The sequence below is a fragment of the Gamsiella multidivaricata genome (genome assembly GCF_025024155.1).
Source record: "Gamsiella multidivaricata strain RSA 2152 chromosome Unknown BC939scaffold_44, whole genome shotgun sequence".
NCBI classification, from domain to species: Eukaryota; Fungi; Mortierellomycota; class Mortierellomycetes; order Mortierellales; family Mortierellaceae; genus Gamsiella; species Gamsiella multidivaricata.
Genome location: NW_026251752.1, coordinates 273,829 through 288,145, shown reverse-complemented (window position 1 = coordinate 288,145; position 14,317 = coordinate 273,829). Strand labels below are relative to the sequence as shown.

General features: G+C 48.9%; 5 protein-coding genes across 5 annotated transcripts; all 5 read left to right on the top strand.

Annotated features, from left to right (window-relative positions):
• Nucleotides 1-181: 181 nt before the first annotated feature.
• On the top strand, nucleotides 182-990 carry BC939DRAFT_504368 (nucleoside diphosphate kinase; the record flags this gene model as incomplete). The annotated part of the gene is made up of 4 exons (XM_051560518.1): nucleotides 182-402; nucleotides 523-606; nucleotides 708-784; nucleotides 887-990. The coding sequence occupies 4 exons, from the start codon at nucleotides 182-184 to the stop codon at nucleotides 988-990; spliced, it is 486 nt and encodes a 161-aa protein (XP_051410943.1).
• A 525-nt stretch (nucleotides 991-1,515) lies between these two features.
• Nucleotides 1,516-3,162, top strand: BC939DRAFT_455604 (S1/P1 nuclease). The gene is made up of 4 exons (XM_051556215.1): nucleotides 1,516-1,762; nucleotides 1,861-2,008; nucleotides 2,127-2,454; nucleotides 2,577-3,162. Exons 1-4 carry the CDS (start codon nucleotides 1,681-1,683, stop codon nucleotides 3,054-3,056), a joined length of 1,038 nt encoding a protein of 345 aa, XP_051410942.1. The 5' UTR covers nucleotides 1,516-1,680; the 3' UTR covers nucleotides 3,057-3,162.
• A 2,211-nt stretch (nucleotides 3,163-5,373) lies between these two features.
• On the top strand, nucleotides 5,374-6,609 carry BC939DRAFT_398644 (acyl-CoA N-acyltransferase; the record flags this gene model as incomplete). The annotated part of the gene is made up of 4 exons (XM_051552430.1): nucleotides 5,374-5,583; nucleotides 5,681-5,911; nucleotides 5,991-6,084; nucleotides 6,176-6,609. Coding segments are annotated over 4 exons (969 nt in total), but the record flags the coding sequence as incomplete, so codon positions are not given.
• Nucleotides 6,610-8,659: 2,050 nt separating this feature from the next.
• BC939DRAFT_455600 (uncharacterized protein) lies at nucleotides 8,660-10,745 on the top strand. The gene is made up of 5 exons (XM_051556214.1): nucleotides 8,660-8,936; nucleotides 9,048-9,170; nucleotides 9,293-9,440; nucleotides 9,582-10,520; nucleotides 10,661-10,745. Exons 1-4 carry the CDS (start codon nucleotides 8,835-8,837, stop codon nucleotides 10,394-10,396), a joined length of 1,188 nt encoding a protein of 395 aa, XP_051410940.1. The 5' UTR covers nucleotides 8,660-8,834; the 3' UTR covers nucleotides 10,397-10,520; nucleotides 10,661-10,745.
• Nucleotides 10,683-12,737, top strand: BC939DRAFT_504365 (Nop domain-containing protein; the record flags this gene model as incomplete). The annotated part of the gene is made up of 4 exons (XM_051560517.1): nucleotides 10,683-11,024; nucleotides 11,175-11,318; nucleotides 11,464-11,730; nucleotides 11,865-12,737. 4 exons carry the CDS (start codon nucleotides 10,683-10,685, stop codon nucleotides 12,735-12,737), a joined length of 1,626 nt encoding a protein of 541 aa, XP_051410939.1.
• Between the last annotated feature and the right edge of the window lie 1,580 nt (nucleotides 12,738-14,317).

Sequence of the window (14,317 nt, the reverse complement as noted above, 5' to 3'; positions counted from 1 at the left end):
TGTTCCTGAGGTGGCAGCGTCTGCATGAGACGAGGGATGTAGGGCAAGCTGTTCAAGGCCGCACTCTGTTTTGTTGGCAACAACTTTTAACTTTTTTCCAAATTCAGTAAAGTGGCCAGGCACAACTGACTAGATCTCGCCCCCCCATAGATCAGCAACGCCTCTCATTGAACCAATCTCCATGCCTTCTCGACCATTGACACAGCTCACATTGGCATTGCTTAAGCCAGACTTGACTGCAAACAGCATCAAGGTTAAGAAGGTCCTTGCTCACATTCAGCAGAACGACTTCAACATTGTTGCCCATAAACAGCTACTTTGGTCAAAGAGCGATGCCGAGGCCTTCTATGGTGAGCACCGCGGCAAGTTCTTCTTCGAGCGGCTATGTGGCTACATGACAAGGTATGGTTTAGCGACCTCGATTAAGTGATTCATGCTGTTGCTGCTGCTGCTACTGCTACAAGTGCGAACCATCAAGAAAATGGCTCAGGGACTCATCTTATCTTTGCCATCGATCTGTAGTGGACACTTTCATGCCTTGGTTCTCGAAAAAGCCGATGCCATCCCGGACTGGCGAGCCCTCATCGGCCCCACACACCCTCCTCGGTAGTTGAACCTTTAATCTTATCGTGTTGACATCGCTTTGTGTAAGTGATACTGATACAGATCGAATCACTGATCCTCTTGAATGCGTTTATTCTCTGAAGTGCTCGTATTGTTGCTCCAGATACCCTGCGTTCTTTGTATGGAATGACGGACACGAGGAATTCTTTTCATGGCTCAGGTAAATCAGGGCCTTCAGTTTGTAAATGCATCTTTTTGAAACTTACAATGGCACGTACCTTGACTAATCTTGTATTGCGTCCTATACCCCTGCATGATTCAGATGCGGTCGAGTCGGCCAAGAAGGAGATCGGGTTCTTCTTTCCCGAATTCAGTATCGAAAAATGGGAGGAAGAGCAAAGGAAAGCCCAATCACCAGGACCATAAGGGGAGGGTTCGAACCAAATATAATAATAATAATAATAAAAAAGGCCATAAAGACATGCGTGTACGGATCCGATGTTCAGCGCACACATCCTTGTCCTGAGCTACAGAAGCTGGGGTAGATTACTTTGGTAGTGGCAAAGGCGCCCCGCCTGCATAGGGCTGCGGTCACAGACAGGAACGCGCGTTCGTAGTTTGTGTCATGCCATTCTTGGCTCAACCACGCAGAGCCGACTGCAACAGTGCAACGTGACAGATGGCGCACTCGTGATTCGAGGCGGGCTGGGGAGCGCGGGCTGGCAGTCGAGAGGGATGCAGCATCCGGTTGGTGGTTGGTCTGGCCGGAGTCCCCCAAGTGCAGGCCACGAATGTACCCTTATTGCGCTTAGGCTTCAGCAGCAACAGAGCAACAGAGCTGCTGCAATGGAGCGGCTGTGGAAGAAGCGGAAGAGGGACGTACATGTGGTCCGTATTGGAGTGACCTTTTTTTACGCGGAACAAATGGATTCTCCCGCCCCCCTTTCTTTCCTCTTCCATTCTCCTCATCTCTCTTCATTCAACACTCGCGCAATTCACGCTTCATTTCTTGCTCTTCCCTCCTCCTTCCTCCCTCCTCCTCCCTCGCTCCTCACTGCTCATTGCTTCACTGCTCACTCTCAACCTTCTATTCATTCGCACTTGATCCTGCATATCATGCGCTTCTCGGCCTCTCTTGCGCTTGTAGCGTCCTTATCGCTGTTGGGAGTCAACAGCGTGGGAGCATATGGCATTCTCGGTAACGCCTTGCCTTTTTCGCACCATTTGTCCCCTCGCCCCTCACGCAATCGATCCCACTACACAAGTACTAACTGGCTTGCTATTGCTGTCTTACAGGGCATACATTGACTGGCCAAGTTGCACAGCGCTTCCTGACTCCCGAGACCGCCAGACAGGTCAAAGAGATCTTGTCCCCATACTATGATGGTCTCCTCTCCAAGGCCGCGCCATGGGCAGACACAATCAAAGGCCAGGCCAGGTATAGGTAAGGTTTTCTTGAAAACGTCCAATCCAAGAGATCAAAGAGCGTTGGTACGCATGAATTCAGCATGGTGTCCTTTTTTTCGTGAGCCTCCTGCTAACCCAGAGAATTCTTTGTATAGATGGGCATCTGTGTTTCACTATGTGAATACTCCAGGAGACAACCCACCCGAAATCTGCAAGTTTGAGTACGTTTATGAGGGCCGGGACCTTGTCAATGGCCTGTTCAACATGACATCGCAGCTTCAGCAATACAAGGTCATCGAGCCCATCACACCAGAAGAGAAGGCGAGCCGCGAGGACGCATTGCGATTCTTTGTCCACTTTATGGGCGATGTCCATCAGCCATTGCATGCCTCTGGCAAACAGCGTGGAGGAAATGATGCACCGACCAAGTGGAGGCGAGCCAAGAGCAACCTTCACAGGATCTGGGACGGACAGTTAATTCTGGTAAGTGACTATGAGAGCGTGGTGCGATTATTGCAAATGAAAATGCACCTTTGCAGATGGATACCCTGCTGATTCTGACGATACACATTTCTTTTCGTATTACACCGGCGATCGATCAACAGAAGGATATCAAGGACAGATACGACAACGACCCGAAGGCATATTTGGACGACCTCATCGATATGACACAGACTGTTTGGCAGCCAGAGGCTGCAAACTGGACGTACTGCGACCCCACAAAAAACACTGAAGACAACCCATGGTCTGGCAGCACGGACCTGCTCACGTCGCTATGTCCGATGGAGTGGGCAAAGGACATGAACAAGGTCGACTGCTCGTTCATTTGGAAGGACTATGACCCTCTTCGGGATTACTCTACCGATTACTTTGAGGCTGCTACAGGAGAGAAAAACGGATTCATGGTGCAAAGGTTTATCGCAATGAGCGGGATCCGAATGGCAGCAATTCTCAACGAGATCTATGATCCCTCCACACCCCTATCACTTCGCGAGCAGTATACGATCGGTAGGATTCGAATGCGACAAGGAAGCGAGGATATCAAGTGTTCGGGTTCCAATACACGCTTTGTCAAACAAGGATAAAGAGAAGCGCGTGGATTGATTATGAGGGTTCAGACGTATCAGTGTGCTTCTCTTAATCCTCGGCAATGCTCAATTCTTCAATAAACACCCTTTTTTATTTTTCGTGGTTACATGATTCTGCAAAACAGTCGGCAACGTTGGGCGAAGTCTATATCTCGTTCCTCCACTTTCATCTGGTGGACGCATTTGTGCCCCGTGACTTGAGAAACATATCCAGTCACGTGTAACGTCCATCTATTGGGTTCTCGAAAAGCTGGCGCTTGATGGCGAGGTGAAAGGGTGCCGCGCTTCCTGCCATCTCTTACTCATCACCAACAACGAATCAACTCTCAAACCTTCTTGGACACAGGGTTCCTCCCTCCATCGTCATTCAAACGCGACAGTTATCCACAGGATCGAATGCCATCCAACCGGAAACCAAGTCGGCCCAAGCGAAAGGTAATGGGCTTTCAGGGCATACGAGCTGCGTGCATGACTACTCGGACTTTGACCCTGAGAGGGCGACTGAAAAACCGAAGCAATGTCGTAACTGAACTGAGAACGTGCTTTCCTTTCAGTCCGCGACCGTAGAGCCTCCCAAACTGTCCGGCTGCGCAACCTGTCTCTTTGGTCCCGAGAAAGATGGCTCGCCTGATGTCTACGAGGATCTCATCACCTGCACGGATTGTCGCAAAAGCTGTACGTGTACCCACTCAGAACCTTGCACGCCTCCCTTATTTTGTTTCCTTTCTAGTCTGATGCCCATTCCAGGCACAAAACTAGCTTTGATCCTCCCCACATTAACCACTGATGTGTGCGTACCTGCCTCCACTATACTATATCTGACCTTCCATAACTCATCGTACCTTGTAGGGCACCCAACTTGTATACACCTTGAGCCAGAACTGGCGTTGCGGGAGGACATACAGTGGCAATGCGTCAATTGCAAGACCTGTCAGAAATGCCGTTTGTCGAACAACGAGGTACTTGTTTGGACACTGTCATCCGTCTCATTCATCAACTCGTGCGCTGTTTTCGGTCACTGGCTGAGGATATGTCTAATCGTTCTTTTTTTTTTTTTTGTTGTTGTTGTTGTCGCTGTTAATGTTATTGCTGTTGTCCATGCTTCCAGGATAAGATGATGATGTGCGAAAACTGCGATCGAGGATGGCATTGCTATTGTCTGGACACCCCGCTTCCAAGCGTCCCTCGGCGTATGTTAATGATTACGTTGACAATGACATCTCTGTTGTGAAATGCGTGGTCGTCTGTGAATATTCTGTCGATCGCAAAGTGCTGATATCTGATCCCGCCTTTCTGTCTATTGTGCCCGTATCCCAATAGATGACTTTTATTGCGATGATTGCATGGCGCGGTACCCTCAGAAGATACCAACAGACTATAAAGGCGTTTCTTCGTCATCACGGAAAAGAAGGAAATTGTTAAACGGCCGCGGGAAACCATTGGAGATAATAGAACCAGAGCAATCAGGGATCACAGAGACTCCATCCTCGATGATAAAAAACAAGAGCAGCAAAAGCTCAGACGCTCGGAGAAAAGTACGCATTACCACATCGGAGGATGAGCAGAAGGCGTCGGGATCAACTTTGATGCCGCCCAGGCGTGAGGTTATTATTCCTCATAAGATCAAGAAGGACTCTGAAAAGGCGATTGTCATCATCCCTATCCCTGTCACTAAACCAGGCGCCAGCACAGGCTCACCTACATCCTCGGCATCATCGAAGCTTACAGATGTGCCTAAGCGGAGAGGTCGAACACCAAAAGCATTGCTATCAACACCCACACATGCCGCTTCAACGGATTCCGACCCTCATACCATACCGGACAAGAAATCGCGCAGAAAGGACTCGAGATCAGGATCGGAACCTAAACAACTCACACTGAGCGCATCAAATGGAAAACTCTCCATCCGAATTGCCGCTACAGCCGTCGAGGCTGCATTGGGAGAAAAATCATCAAAAAAGGCGCGGAGCAGGAGTCGCAAGAAGACGGCTGATCACGATGAGGGACCTGCTCATGCAGAGGACGGCGATGCAGATGGCGTAGCTGGCGATGGTGCACAAGGGACCAGTGGACGAGATGAATCTCTAGATGCCCAACCATTTGGGCCACACTTGACGGAGGAAGAATCGGATGTTTCACATACTACTCCTGATGCAAGGGACAAGTTACGATTCGAGAAGGCCAAGGAGCTTGCGGAGGTAATTATTGCCCGGGTATTGTAAGGTGTTTGGACTTTCTGAGTCCTTTCGTTTTCCATTCGATGGCTAATACATCGCATATCTTTAATTTCAAATGGCAGAATCTTGCGAAAGACATGTCAACTGACATTAGCATACCTGAAGTGGGTACCTCAGCATACTCTGCTCCCGTTGCGGCCATCAAAAAAATCCAATTTGGGGACTGGGAAATCGACACTTGGTACCAGGCACCATATCCGGAAGAGTACAGTCAGCACCCAATTCTATATATATGCGAGTTCTGTCTCAAATATATGAAGAGCTCCTTCATGGCCGGTCGTCATAGGGTGAGCGATCGGAATACTGCAGCGCCTTTGTCGGTCATGCTGTAAGGGTACATTGAAACCATTATCTCATTGCTATACTTTTCTGTATTCACTCTAGATGAAGTGCGTAATGCGGCATCCTCCTGGCGATGAGATCTATCGCGAGGGCAACATTTCGATCTTTGAGGTGGATGGACGTAAAAATAAGATCTATTGCCAGAACCTCTGCTTATTGGCGAAAATGTTTTTAGACCATAAGACTTTGTACTACGACGTTGAACCCTTCCTCTTCTACATCATGACGGAGTCCGGGGATCTTGGTTGTCATTTCGTGGGCTATTTCTCAAAGGTATGTCAAGTCGAGCGCTTTGAATCTGTATTAGCGGCGCTCAGGAATAGATATCTGACCATTGTTATTTTTATTGTAGGAAAAACGATCGGCTATGGACTACAACGTGTCCTGCATTCTAACATTACCTATACATCAACGCAAAGGATACGGCAACCTATTAATCGACTTTAGTAAGTACATACACAACCTCTTCGCGCCTAAAATGAGAGATAACGTCTCCTTGTAATATGTTTTAACAGACTTGATTTTAATTCCGTAAAGGTTACCTACTTTCGAAGCGGGAGAATAAGACGGGCTCGCCAGAGAAACCACTATCATCACTTGGTCTTCTTTCATACCGGAGCTACTGGAAAACGGTCATATATCAGCGCCTGCTTGCCATTCATAAGGATGAGAGTCGGAAACATCGGGTTTCGATTGACGAACTGAGCCAGGAGACCGCCATGACTGTGGACGACATTATTACTACCCTTCAAACAAACAACATGATCCGCGCTATTCCTCCACCAAAGACCCAGGAATCTCGATCAAAAGGAAAACACGGCAGGAGTCGCGCTAACTCGATTCCTCCACTTCGTCATGAGATCGTGGTGGATTGGGATGAGGTCGAGGCATACTGTCGCAAGGTTACGCAGAAGGGATACCCAGTCATCAATCCTGCAAAACTGAAGTGGGCCCCGTTTTTACTCCAGCGTGGTCTTATGGCAGCCCTCTCGACCGACAACAGCTTGCCGAACGACGACAGTGCAGACAGCGATGCTGGCACGCCTATACCACCAATCGCCATAGAAATCCAGGAGGAAGTCCAGGAGGGAGTCCATGAGGAAGTCCAGGAGGAAGTGAAGGAGCCGCCTGTCAATAAGAGTGACAAACCGGGAAGAAAACCTAGAGTCAAGGGCGGAAAACGTGGCAGACCTCCAAAAATAAAGCCGGCGGCACCAGTATCGAGTACAGATCCAAGCGAACTACAGGCAGTGGGGAAGGCTGCGAAGGGTTCAGGAGAGGGAGGGGCTCAGCAGACGGATGTGGAGATGAGCGATCCAAATGCAGAGAAAGCCTCAGCAGGCACCAACAGCACCTCCATGGACGTTGATAAGGCTAATGCAGATGAGGATGCCAATGATGGCCTAGGAGACGATACATCAATATCGCTCAATACGACGTCTTCGTCGCTCTCTAAGCATAGTGCCAATGGATCTGAGCCGGGCACTGCAACTGCTGTCCACAAAGTCGCCAAGGGAAATGGTTCGATTAAAAAATCGTCTGCAGGATCGGGTGCACGTGATGCAGTCGGTAGCGGCGATGGACTAAAGATCCAAACCAAGGAGCTCAAATCTCGGCCATTGAACCGCAGCATAAAGAGTAGTAAGGGCAAGGACGAGGAGGAGGATGTCTTGGGCGACGAGCTTTCCTCTGTTGCGTCGCTGTCTCTTGCTGGTTCTCCTCTGTCATCATCTTCTCTGTCCGCAGCTTCGTCACCTTCTTCGGCTGTATCAGCTACTCTCCTTGACGGCAACGGCGCTGTTCCTGAGACTAGCACTGCATCAACAGGGACATCACAGACCAACGGTTCAACAGGTAGCGACAGCCAAAAATCGGATGTTGATATGCAGGATCGTGAGACGTCCAGTGGTGTCAACAAAGCTACGGAAGAAGATGAAAGCAGCAATTCTAAGGATGTTGAGGACATGGAAGTGGATTCAGTCAATAGCAAACCTGCGCAGGAGGAGCAAGGCGGGCAGACTGATTCTAGTGGGGAAGAAGACGACCAGGAGAGCGAGGCGGACAGTAGCGAGGATGAGGACAATGATGATGAGGATGACAGTGAAGACGAGAAGGAGGAAGCAGAGATGGTGAAGGGGAAGGAAAGCGATGACGAATCATCAGAAGCCGAGAGTGATGCCGAGGTGGACGAAGGTAGAAACGCAGCTGTCGGTTCACCAGAGGATAGCGAAGAGGAGGAGGAGGAGGAGGAGGAGGAGGAGGAGGAGGAGGAGGAGGAGGAAGAGGAAGAGGAAGAAGAAGAAGAAGAGAGTGATCGGGAAGAACAGATGGAAGTATCAAGCAGCGAGAATGACGATGAGGACGAGGACGAGGACGAGACGGCGAATGCTGCAGAGAAAGTCAACTTGAAGGATACCACCTCGAAAGCCAGCACACCCAATGACGATGACGATAACGAAAACGAAGATAAAGACGAAGCAGAGGAGGAAGAAGAGGAGGAGGAGGACGAAGAGGATGATGACAAGGAGGAGGACGAGGAGGAAGACGAGGAAGAAGACGGGGAAGAGGACGAAGAAGAGGACAAGAAAGTAGGAGATGAGCAGGACTCTGAGAATGAAGCCGAAAGCGAAGCTGAGAACGAGGCGAGTGGAGAAGAGGACGATGATGACAAAGGAGAGGAGGGGGAAGAGGAGGAAGATGACGACGAGGACGAAGACGAAGACGAGGACGAGGACGAGGAGGATGAGGAGGACGCGGAGGAGGGGGCGGAATGAGCCCTTGAGTACCCATGCTTGACCATTCTATTTACTGCCACTACAAAATGTACCATACTTTTCTATCGCTACTTCTTTAATACTTTCTACGCTATGCAACCTACTGAACCGGCGCTATGTTGTAGTCTATGGCGTGCATAAGCAGCCTGGGCCGCATGCGAAGATTGTGCCTGAATGCGCTTCTTGCTGCGGGGGACGGCTTTTGGGCGGTAGCCGCAGCGAGGAGGGTTTCGCATAAATGGACGGACGCCCTTCTCTTAACCCCACGTCTCTTCCTCTCTTCCTTCCTATCACCGCACTTACCTCTACCACCATTGCCAACACCAACAAGCTTCCGTCCTGCCGATCGACACAGTAACCGATCAATAATCGACACCCCCACACGCACATATACATTAGACAAGCAAGTATTCTGTCCGAAAATGACTTCGACAACAGGCGCCTGGTCCAATCTCTTTCACGGCATCCCAAACACCACACCGGCCTCACGGCTCTACACGGAAGAAGCTATCCAGAATGAAGAGGTACTCTATTATTCATCAAATCGAAAGTGTCTTCGATAACACCAAGGCCTGGCGCAGTCTGCTCAACCGCTCTTTTTTCTTTTTTTTTTTTTCTCTCTTCTCTCGTTACAGCTTACGGCAGACCAGGTGATTGAAAAGGCGCAGAGCAGCGCCAGCCTCCTTTTTGAAATGGCCGTTGCATTGCGCGAGGAGCATGAGACCTTGCAATCGCTCGAGCAGAACGACATCATTCAGGTAACAACAAAGCGCTGTAACCATTTATAAAAGTCAATTCGCACACTTTTTTTTTTTTTTCTTTCTGGCCATGGAATAATTTGGACACGCATTTTGTAACATCACTTCTACGCCTTATTTAGACTCTTCGTCGAGAGTGCCAAGAAATGTCCGATTATCTCTCTGAACGCATTTGGCAAGACTCGGGTGATAGTTTGTCCCCATACCAGGCCTTTGAGAGCTCGAGCTTACGTCCTCAGCCAAAGACTACAGATGAGGAGGCGCAAATAGGTAAGACGACGATGAGGATGTATTTATTATTCATGTAGATATTCTGATTCATTTTACAGACAACCAAATGATCTCTAACAGCCTTTCTTTTCTTTTTTTTCTTTTTTTTCTCTTTTCTGTTGTTGTTGGAAACAATCATAGCGGCCTTCATTTCATGCAATGAACAGATCCAGACGGCCCTCAGGAGATATGATGAGATTCAAGACTTTTTACAGGCGAAACAGATGCAGGAGGGAGAAAATACCCGCGATGCTGCCTACCGATCCAGCCATTCAACCGATGTTCTCAACGACACCTACACAGCCGCCGCAGCCGCATTGGACGATCGCGACGCTGATGAGGATGGATACACGCTTCAGACACACTTGCGCAAATCGGAGCAGCCCCTTATCTGGAAATTGGACCCACGTGAAGATTTCAAGGCTGGTCAGGCAAAGATGAAGAAGGGCCTTACTTCGGAGGAGTGGCGGAAAAAGGACCTGGAGAGGATGATGGAGAAGTGTCCTCAGAATGGAATCCATGGGATGGCAGAGGATCCATTGAGGATCACACCAGAGATGTTAAGTCTGGACGATGCCACGGAAGACGAGAACTCAGGATCTGGAGAGTTTACTGCGGCTGCGGCTCGTGCGACCGCCCCAGTGATCGAGGTGGATGAGGATGGTCTTGAGAGGATTAACAACCGTGCACTAGCGCAAGAGGATGAGCAGAGCGAAGAAGCAGCAGCAGCAGAAGAGGAAGAGAAAGACGACAAGGGGGTGCTGTCGGACGATTCTTGGGAAGAGATACCTGAACAAGGCATGGTTGGTTTATCAGTTGATGATGATGGCGAGGGTGCGCAGGAGGCCGATGTGACCTCGACAGTGTCTTCATCATCGTCCTCGTTCCTGATCACACCTGCGGAGGCCGCCAGCCGAGCATCAACCCCGCCATCTGTGAACGACCGTAAACTGTGATGGGATTATCTTGACTGATAGAATACCTTTCACCTGCCGCAGTTTGCATTCATTTTTCTGCTTTATACTGTGTTCCTTTGAATAAAGCATTTGATTACTCTTAATCAAATCCCCGTGGGCGCAGCTTTAGAAAAAAAAAAAAAGAGAGATCGATATGTTAAAATCACCTGATCACAACCACCTAGAAAAATGGTTCAAGCGCTGTTTATCTCCCTTCCCCTCCACACCACCACCAAAAAAAAAAAGCATCCGTTACCCACCTACCCCATCAAAGAACCAACAAATCATGTCTTTAGCAGATGAGTTTCTCGCGGATCTCGGCGAAGAGGAGGCCGAGGACATCATGACGACACAGCCAGAGTTCGCAGTACCACAACAACCAGCAGTTTCTGCATCAAGGAAACGGAAAGGAGAGGATCACGACATGAACGATGGCGAGTCCATCAAGGACGAGGACCTGGATGACAATGCGGAAGAAATCGATGAGGATGACTTTGATGATGTGGATATGGAGGACTCTGAGGCGGACAATTCATTGGAAGCCATGATGCGTGAAGTCCAGAATGCCAGGAACGCGAGGGATACAGCCAAATTGATGGACTCTGCAGAAATGAAAGGGATCTTGAAGGTATGCAATTTCACTTTGTTGGCTGTTGTTGTTGTTGTTGCTTTTGGCATGGCTGAGGAGGGAGGGGGAGGGGAGGGTTTGGCATCGTCTATGTCTACTTTTATGATTTATTAACTCTGTTATTGATCTTGTTTTTTCATGATGGCATAGGACATTGCGCATTTTCAATCAACCGCAGAGGCAAAAGGATCAGATGTGTCGGGCATGGTCGAGGATGACCCAGAATACCAGCTTATCGTCAAAGCAAACGCCATCACCGTCGCCATCGATAACGAGATCCTTGTCGTCCATAAGGTGAGCATTTAGAACGCCTGCACCCTTTGTTTTCTTGTATATATATTATTATTTTTCTCAATGATAGTGCTCCTAAGGCAACATTTGTTAACATGAGGATATATGTTTTTTTTTTTTTTTTTTTTTTTTTTTGCTTTTGATCTAGTTCATTCGAGACCATTACGAACCCAAATTCCCGGAGCTGGAGACGCTGGTGGCGAACCCTATGGACTATGCACGGACGGTCAAGCGGATTGCCAATCAAGAGGATATTGTCAAGGTTGATCTGCACGACATTCTGCCCTCTGCCACGGTCATGGTCGTCGTCGTCACAGGAACAACAACTGAGGGTCGACAGTTGACGGACAGCGAGTGGAAGGCCTGTGAGGAGGCATGCGACCTCGCACTCGAACTTGAGAAGGCCAAGCAAACTGTAAGTTCATTTGCACATCCCAGCTTTTTATTATTATTATTATTATTGCGAGGTATCGTTGCTGTACTTTTTTTATTTTATTTTTTTCATCATGATACTAATAGGTGGTTTAAACATTCCTTGTATGTCACTAGATCACGGAATATGTTGAGTCGAGGTTGACGTTTATTGCGCCGAATCTATCAGCGATCATTGGAACAGCAACGGCGGCCAAGATGATGGGTCAGGCTGGAGGATTAACCGCGCTCAGTAAACTACCCGCCTGCAACATCATGGTCCTCGGCAAGGACAAGAACCTGAACAGTGCGCTCTCTGCAGCATCGCAGGTCAAGCATGTGGGATACATTTTCCGGTCACCTTTTGTCCAGTCTCAACCCTCAGAGATCCGTGGCAAGGTCCAACGACAGATCTCTGCAAAACTCTCGCTCGCGGCCCGAATCGATCGCATGCACTCATACCCAGACGGATCCTGGGGCCGCAAAATCAGAGAGGAAATCGAGAAGAAGATCGAGAAACTGCTGGAACCCCCACCGCAGAAGAACATCAAGGCCCTGCCTGCACCTCTGGAGGCACCAAAGAAGAAGCGTGGAGGACGGAGGGCAAGAAAGGAGAAGGAACTGTATGCGGTCTCAGAGATGCAGAAACTGAAGAACCGGGTTGAATTTGGAGTGCAGGAAGAGGAAGTGATGGGATATGGAACGACGGAGGGACTGGGTATGTTGGGTCAAAACCATTCTGGAGCGGGAGCAGGACGAATCCGAGCAGCACAGCAAAATAACAGGAACCGGGGTAAGATCTCGAACAGGAACGCGGCACGTTTGGCACAATATGGAGCTAATAGTAACAGCAATGGGTTGGCGACCGCGGGAACTGCGTCGTCGATTGCGTTTACGCCGGTGCAGGGTATTGAGTTGGTGGATCCGACGGCGATGGCGGCGAAGGTCAAGGCGGCAAATGAGAAGTACTTTGGAAGCGGCGGATTCTTGAAGGTGCAACAGAAGAAGTAGAACAATTGCTAGTTTTTTCTATCGAACTAAAAAAGACTCTCCAGTCCAATCCTCGTATTACAAGCCTTCCTCCTTTCTTTCTTTCTTTCTTTTTTTTTTTTCCTTGCTTTTCAAAAAGCCATTCAGTGATAGACTGCTCCAAATGAGTTTTGTAATATCTCCTCCTGCGATCGCCTAGAGGGGCGGCATAAACGTTGTCATATCGCATTGAATTCATAGATCTACTGTAGGCAGACAGCTTTGTTGCAGTGCGTAGGCAGCGAACCTGTTTATTGGGGATATTGGTGGTTTGCTGAGTGTGTGTCCGATGTATACATACAGGAGGAGGCTGTCGTTGTTTGATGGAGAGGGATCATGGGATGCTGACATATCGCAGACGGTGTCTCTCTCTTTGGGCAAATAATCTAGTAAAAAAAAAAAAAAATGGAAGCGAAGATTAGAGATGATAACCTTTGGGCTGGGGAAGGGTTGGTTGTCCGTCAAGTGAGCACAAGAAAAAAAAAAAGAAAAAGATCGAGTTTGCACGTTGCACAAAAAAAAAAAAAAGACGGAGAATGTGTTGTTTAGGGTGGAGAAAAATGTTCAGTTCAGGCACGCAGCCGAGAACGAGAAAAAAAAAAGTGTATGTGGGGGGGGGGGGAGTTTGGAGGGAAGAGAAATAGCTGGCTGCATGAGTACAACCTCGACTGCAGCATTGCAGCATGGGATAAGTTCGCTTATGTGGGATGGGATAAAAAACAGTGAACCGTGCTCCCATGCCTGTATGCTCAGTATATAGGCCCGTTCCTGGGTACGTTATTATCCTGATGGAAGGAGGCAACAGAACAGACAGTCTATACACACACACATATACATATATATATATAGGAAAGGAATAACTGTTGGTCAAGGCAAAAAAAAAAAAATACTTACAAGTAGATGACAATACCGACGATGGGGCAAAGAAAGATGAGGAGACACCAGAGGAGCTTGGAGAGAACGGGCCTGTCAGAGTTGAGGACCTGGACGATGGCGATGAGGTCGAGGATGAAGACGATCAGACCGAGGAGCGAACCCGAGTAGAGAGCGCTGGGGCCATAGGAAGCTAGGTCAGCGATGGGGGCCATGGCGATGGGGGGAGAGAGAAAGGGGAAGACTATGTACAAGGAAATGAAGGAGCGAAGGAGTGGGGGCGAGGGAGGGAGGGAGGGAGGGAGGGAGGGAGGGAGAAGGTGGAGAGGGAAAAGGGGGGGAGGGGGCGAGGAGTGGGTGTGAAATATAGCACACGAGCAGGAAGGAACGCTCTAAACAAGCTATAAGTTGGGCCGCGTGGGTGTACAAACAAACAACACCGACCACACATCGACCACATCAACAACATGATGTGATAGTCTACACAGCAGCAATGCTCCATCCACAGTCCATAGTTCATAGTCAAAGGCAGATATACGTCTGAATGCACTCACTCTATCTGCTGCCTTGGCTGTTGCCTTTATTATGCGCCCGCCTTGCGGATCTATCGTTTCATTCATCATCACCACTAGGCCTGGTCCAACTCCATGCCTCGATTGTCCTCCTTATCCACCTGTGCTCCCTGACTT